General features: G+C 59.3%; 2 protein-coding genes across 2 annotated transcripts; one reads left to right on the forward strand and one right to left on the reverse strand.

The window, feature by feature from the left end:
• Positions 1–403: 403 nt before the first annotated feature.
• On the forward strand, positions 404–3,642 carry LOC119473828 (translation initiation factor IF-2-like). The gene is made up of 2 exons (XM_037744920.1): positions 404–1,824; positions 2,923–3,642. Exons 1-2 carry the CDS (start codon positions 1,440–1,442, stop codon positions 3,609–3,611), a joined length of 1,074 nt encoding a protein of 357 aa, XP_037600848.1. The 5' UTR covers positions 404–1,439; the 3' UTR covers positions 3,612–3,642.
• Positions 3,643–3,750: 108 nt separating this feature from the next.
• ADAMTSL4 (ADAMTS like 4) lies at positions 3,751–16,367 on the reverse strand. The gene is made up of 18 exons (XM_017546364.1): positions 16,246–16,367; positions 13,387–13,490; positions 13,110–13,167; positions 12,454–12,809; positions 11,588–12,284; positions 11,240–11,342; positions 10,183–10,319; positions 8,199–8,403; positions 7,779–7,951; positions 7,524–7,635; positions 7,254–7,439; positions 6,974–7,103; positions 6,454–6,658; positions 5,956–6,132; positions 5,472–5,675; positions 5,181–5,360; positions 4,746–4,890; positions 3,751–4,595 (listed from the first exon to the last, which is right to left on the reverse strand). Exons 2-18 carry the CDS (start codon positions 13,404–13,406, stop codon positions 4,459–4,461), a joined length of 3,225 nt encoding a protein of 1,074 aa, XP_017401853.1. The 5' UTR covers positions 13,407–13,490; positions 16,246–16,367; the 3' UTR covers positions 3,751–4,458.
• Positions 16,368–17,207: the final 840 nt, after the last annotated feature.

The following is a 17,207-nucleotide window of genomic DNA, read 5'->3' on the forward strand; positions in this document are numbered from 1 at the left end:
AAAAAAAAAAAAAACGAAAAATTAAAACTTTAGTGTCACAAGTGTGATGAGAACATAGCTAGGTCCATTTGTTTACATATTGTCTATGGCTGCTTTGCACTGCTACAGTAGAGAAGCTGCAACAGAGATGATAGGGCCTGCAAAGCGTGACATGTTTATCATCTACCGCTGCAAGAAGAAGTTTGCCCAACCCTCTACTAGAGCCAAAGAGGAGCCTCCGCTGGGCATGGTGGCTCACGCCTGTAATCCCAGCACTTTGGGAGGCCATGGTGGGCGGATCATGAGGTCAGAAGATCGAGACCATCCTGGCCAACATGGTGAAACCCCGTCTCTACTGAAAATATAAAAATTAGCTGGGTGCAGTGGCAGGCACCTGTAGTTCCAGCTACTTGGAAGGCTGAGCAGGAAAATCGCTTGAACCCAGGAGGCGGAGGTTGCAGAGAGCCGAGACCCGAGATCAAGCCACTGTAGTCCAGCCTGGTGATAGAGCAATACTCCATCTCATAAAGAAAAAAAGAGGAGTCTCATCTTGTAATGAAAAAGGCCGGCAGCCAATAGCCAACAGTAGGGGGGAGAGGAATGTAGCGATGGGAGAGAGGAGGGTGACCTTGTTCCAGGGAAGATGATCTCTGCCTCTCCCGTCAAGGGGACAGCCTGTTAGCCTAGGGATCACGGGGTACAGTCTGCTCCTTTTTTATGAGTAACCTCATCCCCTTTCCCCCAGTTTCTTTTCCTCCTCACTCAGAGTTCAGTGGAGCTATCTCAGATTCAAGTAAAGCTCAGAAGAGCACAGCACACAAACATGCAGACCCGACCTGGCCTTTCGTCCCCAGCACAGGCTCTTCCCAGGCCTCTCAGCACAGCTCTCCAGTGCTCACAGAAGGAATGCTCGGCCTGGCAGCTTCCAGCCATCTCTGCATCTCCCCTTCAGCTGGCAGAGCTGATGCCCTCCGGCTTCTGACTGCCAAGCCTCACGCAGACCTTGTTTTGGACTGATCTTGTCCATTCCCTCCTCAGACCTCAGCCATGAAACACCCTCTTCTTGAGTTTTCCCCAGTCTCCAGGAAGCCCAAAGTCACATTCAGGGTTTGTGCTGGCTACTTTGAGGTTAACCCAAACTCTTTCTGTCTCTTGTTGACAGACTTAGACTTAGGTACTTTCCTGAGGCTTTCTACTTCCTTTAGACGGCGTCTCTGCCCTTTAAAGTTGACACCTCTTCATCACCCACCTGTTGCATATAAACCACTTCTACTCCAATGTCCCCTCCCAGCACCAGAGATGGTAGATTTAGGGGTGTTGAAAAAAGCAAGAGCGGGAACACCAAGCCCCACCACACATATCTCCTCCCCAAACCATCTCTACCATAGCATGATCCTCCACGGTTCAGAGAGAGGAGAGCGCTTCCTGGGTCAGTGTACTCTAGAGGGGAGGATGGTAACATGGAGTCTATTTGTAAACCTGGGGACAAGGGGAGACCAAGGAATGAGAGAATCTGGTGGGAGGCTCTCCTGGCATGGTGTTCTCTCCCTACCTCACCACCCTCCATGTCCATCTGGAGCCTCCCACCGGAGCTCTGCTCTTACAGGTTTTCTGGGAGAAGGTGGCTTAAGGCTGAGACACTTATGCCCTGGGCCAGCCACTGGGTTCCTATGCTCCGCTTCACTCCTAGTTACCAGAAAGGCGCAATCTGGATGAGTGGAAGGAGAAGGTTCAAACTCTTCACCAGACCACATGCTGCAGCTGCGAGCACCTGCTTACAGGGAGCCCTGGGGGTTGGGGAAGTCCAGGAGCTAAATTTAGTCCAAAGGCTGCAACTTAAATTGGGTGGGTATTTACCCTGGGGAAGCTGGGAGGGGGAGGGGAGAGGAATCCTGACCCAGCTGAACTTGTGAGAGCACAGATCACCCCTAGTGTCACTGATACGCGAACCACAAACCCCCTCCCCCAGCACACTCTCAGAAAGGAGGCATCCTCAGCAATTTGCAGGCCTTTTGCATGCCTGCTCTCTTGTGCATATCAAGTTTGTTCCTATTACCACCCCACCCTCGTCTCAATTCTCTGGGGCCCAGTTCCTCTGAGTCCTTCCCTAAATGTCCCCTAGTGCACCAAACCCAGGGGCCCTCCTCACATCTCTCTGCCCTCGGGCTGCAGCTTCTGCTCTCCCAAGTCCCTCCAGAGGGTTTCAGAGGTCACCGAAGAGGTGTGTGGCCACACTACTCCCCTCTAGGGGGCCAGGAAAAGGGGTTGCTGGAGGTCAGGTTCTCCTTCCTGAGAACTTCCACATTGACCCCATACTGACCTCAGTGACCAGGGGAAGGAATCCTAAGGGGCTGCACTGGGTCCCAGCTCTAAAGAGAGGAAAAGGGACAAGACCCCCAAAGGAGAGCCCACCTCCTGAGAGGACAGCGGCTGGAGGCCGAGGGGGAGCTCAGGGGCTGGCAGAAACAGAAATAGGGTGCTGAAGCTGGGGAGCACTGCGAGGGGCTGCGACGGCACCTCCACCTGCCATTGGTTCTCAGGCTCAGGCCAAACGCCAAACCTGCCCAGCAACAGCCCTGAGCAGAGGGAGGGGAGCTTCGGGGAAGTCAGCTGAGTCGGCGCCGCCCAGCTCCGGGCTTCCAGGAATCGCTGGGAGGGCCGCAGCCTCCACCCTGCCCCTCCCTGGGTCTGGGGACTGCGCCTTCGGCATTCTACACCTACTGGGCGTGCTCGGGTCCCGTTTCCCTGGCCCCCCACCTCCGTGATTCCCTGCTGACGCCTCTTTAGGCCCGGTGGAGACTCTGGGACTGGGCGTTCCTTGCAGCCCCCTTTCCTCGCTCCATGCCCTGGGCTGACGTCAATGTCATCCTCCTCCTCCTCCATTCCCTTTTGCCTCCTTCCCCACTCGCTCTCCTCCTAAATGTCCAAATTCTCCCTTCTCAGCCACTTGCAGCCCAGAGCAAGCCCGAGCCCCTAAGCAGCGGGGAGATGTCGCCGCCTCGAGCAACTCCGTCGCCCGCCGCGGGGTTCAGGTGTGCTCGGAGGGCAGCAGCCAGCGAGTTCCCCGCCTCCGAGGCCCCGCGTTCCCGGCCGTGCCCGGCGGGGCTGCTGCTGCGGCACCGCCCCTCCCGGCAGCCCGGCTTCCAGGAGACTCGGCCTCAGCTCCGAAGGGCCGGGGTCAGGGAGCCGGCGTGATGGCAAAGGCCTGCCCCCCTGCGGCCGCCTCTAGCAAGTTCTCTACCTTGAGAGAAGGGGGGGAGGGAGGCGGCCCGGCTGAGCCATCTCTGAGGAATGTGGCTTTGGCAGGACACCCCGTGCTGCCCGCTGCTCCCCGCTCCCCGGCCGGGCTCCTCCTCCTCCAGGGGAGGGTTCGGGGCAGGAAGGAGAAGCCCCAGAGCGTAGGGCGATGCGGAAGGCAGAAAGGGGGACAGAGGCAGGGACAGAGGCAGGGCCAGGGGAAGGGGAAAAAAGAGCTTCGGCAAGCCAGCTGCCCTCCGGTCTGGCCCTGGTGGAAAGGCGAGACTTCCCGGAGAGATTCGGCCCACCAACAAGCGCACGGCGCCGCGCGGCCCGGAGGCCCAGCGCCCCACACACCTCGGCTGAGCGCACTGGTGACCTCTAGTGGCCCATGACCAGCCTGCAGGGCCTGGGGCTGGCGGGGTTCCTCTGGTCCAAACTCTCCTCTTGGGCTCTGATGCAGTTCCCCTGCCCCCTACCTTCTGCCTTCCTACTGCTGAGGGGCCCGCAGCCCGACAAGGAAGAGCCCGTTTCTCATGTGTCATAACCATCTTTAATAAAAAATAAATTAGTTCTGGGTGGGAACCATTTCAGGAGGCAGGGCGTGGGGCTTGGGCCTGGGGTCTCATGCTCACATTTCTCTTTTCCAGCCTCTGCCCAGCTGGGCCTTGCTCTGGAGAGGCAGTCTCTCTGCTCCTGCCTTCCCAGGTAAGGCAGGATTGGCAGTGGCTGACCCCAGCCCTAGCTAAGCAGGCAGGCAGGGGCAGGGGATACTAGGCAAACGAGAAGGGGTCAGAGACTCAGGGCGGTTTAGAAGATGAGGCCTGAACATGAGCAGTGAGGCTTCCAGCACAAAACTGGAGTTGGTGGGAGACCACCCTCTAAGCAGCCCGGATTAGCGAGGAACTGCAAACTTGCTTTCCTCTCTGCCTAGGAGTCTCAGGGAAACAGGCCTTGTCCTCCTCAGTCTGTGTAACTTCTTTTTGAAAAATGATACACGTTTGAGCACACACACATCCACGCAGTCCCAGATGCACACCTGGGGCGTTTGTGCACACCCATCACACCACCCCACAGGCCCGACCACAGCCCTGAAAGCCGCTGTCACCTCGCCACCCCCATCACCTGGAGGACATTCCTGCTGAGACTGGGACAGGCTGGAGAGCCAGGGGGTTCAGAGTGGGCCAATCAATGGGTGACCGATGGTGGCATAGAAAACCATGAGGGTGTCCCGGACCCCTTTCAGGAGGGCTCTTGGGGAGACCGCTCCTGGACATTTGCGCAAGAGCGGCAACAGGTGGCTGTGTAGTAGGGGTAGACGCAGAGCCGGGCCTGGACCACCAGGGGGCAATGTGGAGAGCTGTCCTTGCATTGATCATCTGGGGACAGAGGAGGCCAGTGGGAACAAGCCTGTCACCAGGACCCACCCGTCTGGAGGTGTGCTGCCCATTCCCAGTGGTCCTGTCTCATCTCCTCCCGTACTTCAGCTAATCCACTCTATTGGGGTTTGGGGAGAGGGGTCTCTTTACCAGGGCGCTGGCTGCAGGGTTGGCTGTTACAGGAGCGCTTCCTGGAGGGCCTCTGGTGAGGAGGACATCGGGTGCTGAGGGTCTGGTTGGCGCTCAGGCACTGGACCTCCCGCGTCTGCAGTCCCCCCTGGCAGGAGCGAGAACACTGGGGCGACCCCGGCTGTCCTATCAGACTTTTGCCAGGCCCGGGATGCTCCTTAACCCCCGGCTGGCACCTCCCTCCCCAAAAGCTGGTGGTTGGGACCCTTATAGGACATTGTGAAATCCCAGATGGAGAGGGCCCATTTGTCCTCCAAGTCGACAAGAAATGGGACAATGGTAAAGCTTGGCTCTTATCATGGGACACAGAGAGACCTGTAGGGGTACAGCGAACGGAGCACCCTTCCGCTGGGGGCCCAGGCTGAGCAGGGCAGGGCAGGGCAGCCCAGCACTCACCGGGCTCCAGGGTGTGGAAAACCATCGGTCCTGGCAGGCCTGCCCTTGACAGGGCTGCAGGGAAGGGGGCCTGGGCAGGTGGGAACAGTTGCTCAGAGAAGTCACGTTGAACTCCGTGCCCAGTTTGGACACACAGATGATGTCTCTCCGCTGTGTGCCGGAGCCGCATTCGGAGGAGCACTGGGTGGGGGAGGGCAGGGTAATGAGGGGAGGACAGGCACCCCAAGTGCCCACGGGGAATCCCCTCAGGACTGGCACCCCCTTCCTGCCCTCAGCAGACGCTCAGCTCACCTCACCCCAGGGCCCTGTGTACCAGCGCCACGTCCTCTCACAGGGCCCCAGGCTGCAGGCGCGCATGTCAGGGGGGCGGCTTCCTGGTGGACAGCTCTGCTCAGTTCCTGCTCCTGCTTCACCCTGGCCCACCCTGTGGGCTGCCCCGCTCCCGAGGCAGACCACAGAGCGCCTCTGGATTCCCGTCCCACACTCGGCTGAGCACTGCGGAGCAGGAGAGGTCTGTGTGAGGGTCCTGCTGTGACTGGCACAGGGGACAGGACGGGGGCCGGGAGGGACATATCCTGGGTCTGAATCTGGGTAGGAGGGAACGTCCCTGGGTACCAGGCCTGTCGGGGAGTCCTAGCCGGGCCCTGGGTGCCGGGCCTGTCGGGGAACCCTAGCCGGGCCCCTCGTGTAAGTTGGGGCGGTGCTGGAAAGGCTGAGGGTGTCCTGGGCGTGGTCATCCAGGACGCAAGACATGGCTAGGGAGTTAGGGGCTCACCTTGGAGCTCCAGTCGCTGTGGAACCAGGCCGTGGTACAGGGCCCCATGTCACAGGCCTCTCTGCTGGGGGGCTGTGGGGGGCCCGACGCACACTCCTGCTTGCTCACTTCATCACCGGTGTTCCCCACACAGCGAACCTGCCGGCTTCTCTGGCCCCGGCCGCAGCGCACGGAGCACTGAGGGGGCGAGGGGAATCCGGGGAGCTGGGCTTCTCAGGGCTTCTCATCCAGCCTCCAGCTCTAGGGCTTCAGAACCCGGCTCTGGCTTCCATCCCCAGCCCAGCAGTCACATGGCTTCGTGGGCTGAGGAGGAGGCTGAGCCCCGGGGCCCTGGGCCCCCAATCCCTGGTTCAGTCCCTTATCTGACTTCTATATCGGGGTTCCATAGGAAGCCCTGTTTGTAAATAGCTTCCGCTGATGAAGAAGTAGTCGGAAAGCCTCTGCTATGCTCCCCGGTACCCATTCCCCTCCCAGCCCCTTCCTGCCCGGCACACTGACCTGGCTCCAGGGAGAGCCAACTTCCCAATGGCCACATAGGCGCAGCTGGCAAGACTGGGTGATGTTGGGCCGGGGAAGATGTCCACAGCGCTCTGGGGGCACCGAGGAGCCACCCCCCCCAAACTCCTGCCGGCACTGGAGCTGGCGGTGCTGGGTACCAGGGCCACAGGAGCGGCTGCAGGATGTCCACTCGCCAGCCTCCCAGCTGCGGGCACCGGCAGGGCAGGGAAGAGGAGAAGACAGATGAGACGCGTGGGGCTGCCCCGGCGGGGGAGAGGAAGACACGCCGGACGTGTGGGGCCTCGGAGGAGAGTGGGCACGTTTGGCGTTTGGAGTCTGGGTTCCTGTGGGGGCTCAGGCTGCTGTGGCTTTCTTGCTGCCTACGGAACGTCTGCCTTTCTAATCTAATGTTGTCTCTCTGCAGCCAGGAGATGTCACATTGAGTGCAGAGTTCAGGTAAGATTTCGGGGACAACCGCTGTGTTTCCAGTACCCTAACCCTCCCCGTGGGCCATACTCACTATGAGGGGCACGGGGGGCCGTGGCAAGGTTCAGGGGAGGCTGGGGGCCTGGCACCCACGGTGCAGCTGCGTTCATCCAGTTCCTCTCCCGACTCACGGGAGATGCAGAGGAAGATGGGGCGCCAGACACCTGCGTGTGTGAGAAGGCAGCCGGGGTGGCAGGAGGCTTAGTGGCGTCCCAGACGCAGGGGTGGGCATGGCCCCACAATCCGAGATGTGGGATCAGGAGTGTCAGGTGGGGGTTTGGCCGAGGTTCAGGAAAAGCACTTCGAGGTCTCACCTTTCCCGCAGGATGCTGAGCACGCGGAGTATCCCACTCGTTTCCAGTATGCAGCTGGAGCCCCCAGGGGTGTCCTGGGATGGGGCGGGGCGGGCATCTGGGGTATCCGCACCTGACGCTGAAGGGTTCCTGGGGTACGGGCTGGGCGGGGCACTGGAGCTAGTGGGGGCTCCACCCTCAGAATCTCTGCAGGGGAGCAGGAGAATCAGATGCCACCCCACCTCCCCGGACCCTCTGCCTCCTCCTTCCAGGTGCAGGGGTCAGTCTTACCAGGCTGAAGCTGGGGCACAGGGGGCTCTGGGGTGGGATTTTCAAGGACTGGAGGAGGTGAAGAGATGACATACTGATAAAAAACGCCTGGGTTTTCCTCCTGAAAGATCATCTGAGAAGAGAACAGATGAATGTTTGGGGGTGGCCAGAGGGGGATGCCAGCAGCTCTCTCTCCCATCTTGACACCCACAGCTCTGCCCTTAGAGGGAATGGCCTCCCTCCCCAGCATCCAGCTGCCCCCGGCCCCAGGCTCACATAGACATCCACAGGCTGGGTGGTGGGGCCTTCAGCCGACAGACTCTCCCCTTTGCCCTCCTCCCGTGGAGGACGGTTATATTGAAAGACAGTCCCCCCAGCACTGTAGGACCCAGGGGGATCCACGGCCCAGTTCCCATTGATGATGGACTGGCCCCCAGGGCCACGAAGTGCTGTGGGTCAGAGGTGAGAGATTAGGAAATTCCTGGGTGGTAATACCTTCCTCTCCCCCTGCAGCCTGAGCCTATAGAACCTCCCAACAGAACCTAAGGTCTCCCCGAGCCCTCTTAGCTTCCTTGCTCCTTCCATGAGGAAGGGGCAGGGCCCTGGACTTCTCCATTTGGCTTGCTCACTGTGCTGAGTGGGAGTACAGAGGGCAGAACAGAGACGGGAGTGGAGGGGAGGCAGCTGGGTGCTCACCCAAGTAGTTGGAACTGGGCCGGAGCTGGGCAATCTGGAGCCGTGAGGCTCCTGCTGGAATCCACAGTATCTTCTGATAGCCCAGGGGGCCCCCTCGGTCAGTGAGGTTCCCCGAAACAAGGCGACAGGTAGAATCATCACCCCCACAGACTCCACAGCCATCAGGACGCCTGCCAGAGCCAAGGATTCCATCACAGCCGGGGCTCTGGAGAGAGTGAGGTGAGGCAGCGGCCACAGAAAGCCAGACACCACCTCAGCCCACCCCAGGCCCCTTGGGAGAGCTCACTACCCTGCTCTTTGTGCCACAGTGAGAGCACAAAAACAGCCCCACTGTCCCCAGCCAGACCCAGGGACGTGGACAGGTGCCTGATCAGATCCTTCTGGCTCTGTTCAGCCCAGCTTGGCAGGTGAGAATTCTCCCTTAGTGATCTCAGTCTGGTGTTCTGTTGCTGGATTGATGAATGAGACTGTGAAAATATGTGTGTGTACATGCGGATGCATATGGGGGGGTGTGCATTTGTGTGTGCATCTGCATGTGTCTACATATGTGTGTGTGTGCATATGCATTTGTAGCTGTGTGTACATATGTGTGTGTGCATGTGTGTGTGTGCATATATGTTTGTGTGTGGGCCTAAGTGTGTATCTGCATGTGCACATCTGTGCATATGTGTATCTGTGTGTGCATATGTGTGTGTGCATGCCTGTGCATATGCATGAGTATCTCCGTGTATGTGCATATGTGTGTGTCTGTGCATATGCATGTGTGCATGTCTGTGCATATGCATGTGTATCGGTGTGTGCATGTGTGTGCACTTCTGTGTGCATATGTGTATCTGTGTCTGTGCATGTGTGTGCATATGCATGTGTGCATGTCCATGTGCATATGTGTATCTGTCTGCATGTGCATGTGTGCATGTCTGTCATATGCATATGTGTGCATGTCTGTGCATATGTGGGTGTATCTGTGTCTGTGCATGTGTGCATGCCTGCATATGTGCGTGTATCTGTGTGTGCATGTGCGTGTGTGCATGTCTGCATATGCATGTGTATATGTGTGTACATATGCGTGTCTACATGTCTGTATGCATATGTGGGTGTATCTGTGTACATGTGCATGTGTGCATGTCTGCATATGCATGTGTATCTGTGTGTGTGCATATGCGTGTGTGTGCATGTCTGTGTGCATATGTGGGTGCATCTGTCTGCATGCATGTGCATGTGTGCATGTCTGCATATGCATGTGTATCTGTGTGTGTGCATATGCGTGTGTGTGCATGTCTGTGTGCATATGTGGGTGTATCTGTGTCTGTGTGCATGTCCGTGTGTGCATGTCTGCATATGCATGTGTATCTGTGTGTGTGCATATGTGTGTGTGCATGTCCGTGTGCATATGTGGGTGTATCTGTGTGCGTGTGTGTGCATCTGTTCATATGCATGTGTATCTGTGTGCATATGCGTGTGTGTCATGTCTGTGCATATCTGGGTGTATCTGTGTGTGCATGTGCCTGTGTGCATGTCTGTATATGCAGGTGTATGTGTATGCATATGTGTGTGTGTGCATGTCTGCATATGTGCGCGCATATGTGGGTGTATCTGCGTCTGTATGCATATGCATGTCTGCATGTCTTTATATGCATGTGTATCTGTGTGTGTGCGTATGCATGTATGTGCATGTCTATGTGCACATGTGCATGTATGTGTCTGCATGTCTGTGCATATGCATGTGTATCTGTGCATGTCTGCAAATATGCGTGTATCTGTGTCTATGTGCATGTGCGTCTGTGTATATGCATGTGTATCTGTGTGTGCATGTGTGCATGTCTGTGTATATGCATGTGTATCTGTGTGTGCATGTGTGTGTGCATATGTGGGTGTATCTGTGTGCTTATGTGTGCATGTCTGTGCATATGCATGTGTATCTCTGTGTGTGCACCTATGCATGTGTGTGTCTGTGTGCATGCACACACACTCTGTCTTCCCTCACCAGACAGCGTCCGGCCACACAGATGTCAGGGACCCCAGGCTGACACAGGGTCCCATCCTGGACCTTTTCGGTGTGACGGACATAGAAGCGGAAGCCACGGGGCCGGCAGTTCAGTTCACAGCGCTGGGAGCCCTGGACTAAGGGACAGGGTAGAAGGGTGGTTAGTGGGCTCCCTGGTGGGAGGTTAGCTGAGAGAGGCTCCGGGAGGCGCCCTGCGGTTGCCAGGTCACTGTGGATGGAGGGAATGTGACAACCGACCGCACAAGCTGAGAAGGTGGTCAGGTCAGTCGAGGCCATCAAGGGGGCTCTGAACTGAGAGAAGCATCCCTGACGCCCATGATTCTGTGTGTTCAGAGCTCATGAGCACTTTTGGTGCCAAATTAACACAGGCCTGCCAGGTGCTGTGGCTCACACCTGCCATCACAGCACTTTGGGAGGCTGAGCCGAGTGGGTCACAAAGTCAGGAGTTCAAGACCAGCCTGGGTAATATGGTGAAACCTGTCTCTACCAAAAAAAAATACAAAGATTAGCTGGGCATGGTGGCACACACCTGTAGGCCCAGCTACTCAGGAGGCTGAGGCAGAAGAATCCCTTGAACCTGGGAGGCTGTGGTTGCAGTGAGCCAAGATTGCACCACTGCACCCCAGCCTGGGCAAGAGAGGGAGACACAGTCAAAAAAAAGAACACAGGCCACAGATGAAATGGATGATGGATGGTAACCCAGGAGCAAGTCATAAGATAGCGCCCAGGATGCGCAGCACACCCGCACCCGGCTATCTCGGCTGGCGGGATCTCTCCCACCACAGCCCCCCTGTGTCACAGCCACCCGACTTCCGGTGATGGAGTCAGACAAAGTGTGCCTCCCACACCTCTTCCTCCCAGCCCAAACCCTCTGCAGACCACTCGCCACCTGTGCTGTCTCCTGACCCAGCCCCAGTGAGAAGAAAGAAGGCACGGCCCGCAGGGGAAGCAGAGGGCCTGGAAGTAAGCAGGGGTCTCCTCTCCCCTCATTCCTAATTCCAAGCCACCACTGCCCAGGGTGGGCAGGAAACCTCACCTTCAGTGAAGGGCTCCCACTGGTACAGCTGGCCCATGAATTCCTGGGAGTCAAAGGCCGCGCACTGCAGGGCCCGGGGGTCTGGCTGCTCGGGGGGGCAGGGCTGCAGTGGGGGGTACAAAGGAGTCAGAGCTGGGGAGCAAAATGGGAGTAGGGTCAGGGCTGACCCTGGGGAGCAGGCAGGAGGCTCAGGCCAGTGGAAGAGCTCCAAGGCCCCTGCCCTGATGTGGTCAGACGCCAAGGCCCTTCTCCCTCAGGCACCCAGCAGGCAAGCTGAGGACCCAGCTTCAGGGTGGGGAGGCCCACACTGGAGGCTGAGGTGGGGAGAGGAGGTCCAGGGAGGCTCACCGCTTGGCTGCAGGCTCTCAGCTGCTCACTCTCACCAGAACATCTTGGGATAGTGCTACTGGGAGCAAAGAGGCTCCAGAGGGAGCTGGCATGGGGGCCATTGGTCAGCAGGGGCAGCCAGCCGTCCCAGTGCCGAGGGTCAGGCTCCAGGTGAGGCCCGTGAGGAGTCCCCGCTGTTCTCCAAGGCCCTTGGCCCTGCTGGCCTCGGCCCCGAGGGACTGAAGGGAAAGGATCAGGGCGTCTCCCTGCTACCTGGGGACTGGCCCAACCCTGGGAACTTGGCCTTTGGGGCTGAAGGGATGCATGGAAGAAGCTACTGTCTCCTAAGGAGTGTGTGGGTGAGGGTGGCTCTGTGCCAGAGGCCTGGGCTCTGGGGTGGTGCCGTGGCAGGGCAGGCCTGGTTCCGGGGGGCTCCTCTGTCTCAGCAGTTTCAGGGCTTAGAGGTTCTGCTGGGGGGGATGGGGTGTGGGCAGACAGTCCTGGGAGAGGGAGCTCAGTATGGGGGTTGCCGTTTGTGAAGAATGATGCTGCTCTTGGAGTCGGGGATGGAAGGGGCTCTTCCCCTCTGGAAGAGACCAGGTTCAGCTCAGATCTGGGTGGCCTCCGGGGATGCCTGCGGTTCCGGTGCAGTGGCAATGCAAAGGGCACTCTCCCATAACCGAACATTCCTGGCTTGATGGGGTCTCGAAGCCGGGACCTGAGAAGGTGTTTCAGATGTGGGGGCACAGCTCTGACCACTTCTGACCCTTGTCCCCACTTCACTTCCTGGCACCAAAGACAAGCCCTCGGAAGCAACCTGTGCACCCCTTTCCTTCATATCACACACCCACCTTGCCCAAGGCCCACCTCTTCCACCCACGCCTCACCTCCTGGCCCCTCCAAGCTCCTGGGTCTCTTCTCTCCCTAGGTGGGAAGCGGGACCTCGAATTGGGCCACCCCTTCCCCGGGACTGTGGCCTGTACAAGGGGAGGGTTTCTGGAGAAGCCTGGGGTCTGGGACCCTGGCCCCGGGGGAGGAGGGCTTCTGGATGTCTTGGGGGCCGGGGAGGGAGGGGCAGGCTTGGGCGGAGCTGCGCTGTAGGCAGCTGACAGGTCCTGGTCCGGCGCTGCACCCCCACCCCGCAGGGCTGGGAGCAAGATGCCCACTGGACCCAAGGTCCCCAGACACCTTCGGGGCCCTGGCCCTCCTCTGTGGGTGTCTGAAGCAAGTGTCCGGACAACATCTATGCAGAGAAAAAGGTCAGACAGAATGGGAAGGATTAGAGGGAACTGTCCAGATCTGTCCTCCAACTAGAGCAAGGCTGAGGCTCATGGAGTCGCTACCAGTCCAAGGTCACATTCAGGAGCAGAGGGAGGATGAGAATTCAGCCTCTTGATGTCGTGAGGCAAGGAAGTGGGGAGTTGGCAGGGGAGGCAGGTGGGCTATGGGCAATGGAGGCGTGGCCTGGGAGGTGTGGTGGGAGCCCAGGGGGAGATGAAAGGGCGGCAGGCAGGCTGCAGCTGCTCACTTGTCCAGAGCTCACCTCCTGATCCAGGCAGAGCTGAGGCAGGGATAGAAGCAGCAGCAGACACAGCCGGGGCCTGCAAACCAAAGACCAGGGGAAGGGCGGCAGACTGGAGCCAGAGGGGGTGTTGCGACACCGCCCCCTGCCCCCGGCAGGCTCCCCACATCCTGACTACCAACTTCTCAGAAAGCAGAAGTTACTCATCACTTCCCCTGCCCCTCCCAGTGGTCCCCTTTCCCTCACTTCCAGGGACAGGGAGAGCCGTCCCAGCCCCCCCTGCACCCCCTTCTCTCACCTGCCTGCCCAGTTCTCCATCGCTCCTCCCTCTGCTGCCCCAGGGCAGGGAGGAGCAGAGTGGTCACAAACACTACACAGGCATCTGGGCGTGGAGGGTGCTCTCTGCAGGGACAGAAGCCTGGCGGTTACCTCTCCAGTGTCCAGAGAGGATGGAGGAGGGGCTGAGACTTGCCCATCCCTTTATGAGCCTCAGCATGGGAACAGGGAGGATGGCTGCCTTTTCCATCTGTAGAGGCTACATGGTTGGGAGCTGACCTCAGCCTTCCAATTAAGGCCCAGTCCCCACCCCTGGGCCCTGTAGGGGGTTCTTAGCTCCTCCCCAAGTCCTACCTAGGGACTGTCTCTAGGCTGGCTCAGGCACACACAAAAGGCATTTTTGGCTGGGTGCGGTGGCTCACGCCCATAATCCTACCACTCTGGGAGGCCGAGGTGGGTGGATCACCTGAGGTCAGGAGTTCAAGACCAGCCTGGCCATCATGGTGAAACCCCATCTTGAGGGGAAAAAAAAAAAAGGCCTTTTTTTTTTTTTTTTTTTGAGATGGAGATCTCACTCCGTCACCCAGGCCGGAGTGCAGTGGTGCCATCAAAGCTCATTGCAGCCTCAAACTCACAGGCTCTCCTTCCTCCTCAGTCCTGAGTAGATGGGACTGCAGGCGTGCTCCACCAATGTCCAGCTAATTTTTGTATTTTTTGGTGGAGACAGAATCAGCTAAATTGCACAAGCTGGTCTTGAACTCCTGGCCTCAAGCGCAAAGTGCTGGATGACAGGTGTGAGTTACCGCGCCTCGCTAGAGGGCTCCTTCTAAAATGGTTGTCATTGGTTCCCACTCCTGCCCTCCCAGAGATACCTAGAAAGCAGAGGAGGAAGGCCCCACTGAGGATGTGCAGACCCTCTCTGAGGAACCACCAGAAGCCCCTTCCTTAGTTCTTCCAGAATCAGGACCTGCCCCAGCCACCTCTGTGTCCTGCTTGTCTCCTGCTTTCTCTTCCCTCCTTAGATAAGCTCCTTACGGAAAGCACAGCTCAGATGCTTTTTGGCCAAGAGATAAGCTAAGTGGACTGATGGTTTAATCTCTAGAGAAGAAGCCGGCGATGGGACACCCCCCGGGTGCCAGCATCCGGCGTTGGTTCAGTGAGGGCTTGCTTCCTGTGCAGCTCCACAGGCTGGGGAACCAGGAGGGACAGGAGCAGCCTTGCGCCACAGGCCTCACACTCCGAAGAGCCAGGAAGTCCTTCTGAAGTCCAGCTTTGAACACTGGAGAAGTGAGACTTGGAACCCTCCCCAGCCACAAAGCCTGACTCTCCTTGCCCCCTTCTCACTTTGAGTCCTTTCCACCCCGCTCCTCATCCCACTCTTAGTTCTGCTTTCCAGGAAAAAAAAAAACCTGTTTCTGTTGGATCTGAAAGGCACCCGGGAGAGGAATCCAGGGAGCCCTCACGTTGCTGAGGTGGGCCAGCTCTGGGGTGGAAAATGACCAAGAGAAGGATAGGAAAGTGCCTGGGAGCATTCGCTTAGCCCCAGTGCCCTCCCTGAGACCCAGGGCTTGGAATTTGAGGGAGGGGTCAGAGTGGCTGAGCCAGTGCCGCCTAATGGCTTGGGGTTGGGAAGGGGGTTGCTGATGACCACTCCTTCCCCTGGCTGGGCTGGCCACTGAGGTCAGCATCTCCACCCTGACTGAATGGGGGAGGCCAGGGTCTCCAGAGAAGGGCCCATGTTCCACCCAAGTCTTCAGCCTCTGCCTTTTACTCCAGCTGAGGGAAGAAGAAATGGGGTGATTTCACTGCCTGCCCCTTCTCTGATGCCAACCCCTCTCCATGCCCTCTCTGCCTCTGCTTCTCTCTGCCACCCAGATTCCTTCTCGCCGGCCCTCTCCACGGGTCTACCCAGTACACATAATCCCGTCCCGAGCTGGGTTTGGCTTTGGCAGTTCCCTGGAGAAGTGAGGGGTGGGGGTGACGTGAGCTCCCGGGGCCGGGGCCAGGCCTGGCTCCCTCTCTGGAAAAGTCCCACTCCACCCTCCCCTGCGCACGCAGCAGGGGCCTATGCCCCCTCCTCTGCAGAAACAGACACATATTTGTGCTTCTGACCCCTTTCCATGTCCCTCATCTGGTGTCACTCCTGGCCCAGGACAAGGACAGGAGAGGTCAGAGGTGGTCACTCTGGTGCCAGGCTAGATCCTGGTCTGGACAAACGCTGGCTCCGTCTGGCCACACCTCCCCACACTACCCAGTGAAGACCAAGGAACGAGACCTGTTGAGGGCTCACCCCTTTACCCCGAGGGTTCCCCTCTGTGACATGGGGCACTTCTGGAGACGGGTTGGACCCTGTGCTTCTGTCTGAGCGCCTCAGTTCCCCGGTCCTCACACAGCCCTCCACTCCTGGGTCCAGGAGGCCACGCCAAGAACTTTCTTTTCTGTCAGCCTCTTCTGCCATCAGGCTGAGCTGCATCAAGGGCACCCACCTGCGTCCCTCACGGTGACCCTGTTCCTCCAACTCCAGGAGTGCAGTGCAGGGCACACCCTCCAGAGCACCGTCCTAGGGGGAGGGCGGGAGGCTCCAGGCGCGCGTGGAGGTCGTGGGTCTGTTTTCCAACTTTGCTATGTGACTTAGGGGAAATTTTCGCTTACTCCCCGCACTTGTGATGGGGCCAGAGTTCCACGAGATCAGACCCCCTCCCCAGGAATTCGACCCCAGGGGCTGGAAGATGTCCGAGGCCACCGGAGCGGGGGCCGGGGTCGTGGCAGGGGCGCGACCGCACAGCGCAGGGAGAAGGGGCGACGCGGGCGCGCGGGGCCGTTGGTGTAACGGGACCCGGGGAAGGGGCGGCCGGGGCCGGGGTCCCGGGGAGGTCTCTACCTGCTCTGCGCACCCCCGGCGGCCTGTTAACCCTTCTGCGCCCGGGCGCTCTCTCTCCCGGCAGCCTCGCTCCGCGGCGGCCACTGCGGCCCCTGAGCCGCGCTCCGGGCACCGCCGCCTCGGCCGCGACTCCGCCCCCTCGCCCGCCCCCGCCCCGCCCGCCACGCGCCCCGGCCCGCGCCCCTCGGCGGCCCCGGGGTGTGGACGGTCGGCTCCGCGGTCCGGCTCGCCAGGGCCACCCACCCCGGGCTGCGCGCCGCGCGCCCCCCGACGGCTGAGGTGGGGAGAAGCCCAGGCGGGCCGGGCCGGGCCGGGGTCGGAGGCGGCCGTCGCTCCCGGGCGCTGTCTTCGCGCCCGGCTGGAACTCGGGACTTCAGCAGCCCGGGCCTCCGGGAGGCTCGGGTGGGCGGTGCGAGCGCGGCGCGGAACAGCCGGGCAGCCTCCAGGGGCGCCAGGAGCTGGGCGGCCTGGGAGAGCCGTGGGTCCGGGAGGGCCGCGCCCTGGACTGGGGTGCCCGCGGCCCCCGACCCGCGTGGGTGCAGGCTCTCTCCTCCACGCGGCGTCCCTGCGAGCTCGGGCACTCCTGCCTCTCCCGTGCTGCGCAGTGAACCCTGTGGTTCGGACTGCTGCGACCTCTGGGAGCTTCGGTTTTTTCCTCAGGAAAGTTTTACCCTCGGGACTTAGCGGAAGGACAGCGTGCTGACTTCTGAGTCAGCCCCAGCACTTGCCAGCTCTGTGGGCTTCGATGAATACTTCCACCTCTGCGTGGTGCCGTTTGCTCATCTGCAAAATGGGACTAATCTAATATATATGATGGGCTTGGAGATGTCTCTATCCATTTACATCTGGAAGAATGCACTCCAAACTCAGTAGTATTGGTGACATCTGGGGAGCAGTGCAGGGTTGAGGGAAGAATGAAAACGGCTTTTGCTTTTTACTCTACGTGTTATGTTTTTTTTTTT

The sequence above is a fragment of the Cebus imitator genome, unplaced genomic scaffold (assembly GCF_001604975.1).
Source record: "Cebus imitator isolate Cc_AM_T3 unplaced genomic scaffold, Cebus_imitator-1.0 Scaffold188, whole genome shotgun sequence".
Classification (NCBI taxonomy): Eukaryota; Metazoa; Chordata; class Mammalia; order Primates; family Cebidae; genus Cebus; species Cebus imitator.

Excerpts from the sequence above, each read along its gene's own strand:
- ADAMTSL4 (XM_017546364.1), bottom strand. The coding sequence starts at position 13,406 with ATGGAGAACTGGGCAGGCAG. Across the intron at positions 7,636-7,778 it reads CCCAGCCTGTGGATGTCTAT|ATGATCTTTCAGGAGGAAAA; the intron begins GTGAGCCTGGGG and ends TTCTCTTCTCAG. Across the intron at positions 7,104-7,253 it reads CTCAGCATCCTGCGGGAAAG|GTGTCTGGCGCCCCATCTTC; the intron begins GTGAGACCTCGA and ends TCACACACGCAG.
- LOC119473828 (XM_037744920.1), top strand. The coding sequence starts at position 1,440 with ATGGAGTCTATTTGTAAACCTGGGGACAAGGGGAGACCAAGGAATGAG. Across the intron at positions 1,825-2,922 it reads AAGGCTGCAACTTAAATTGG|CCACTTGCAGCCCAGAGCAA; the intron begins GTGGGTATTTAC and ends CTCCCTTCTCAG.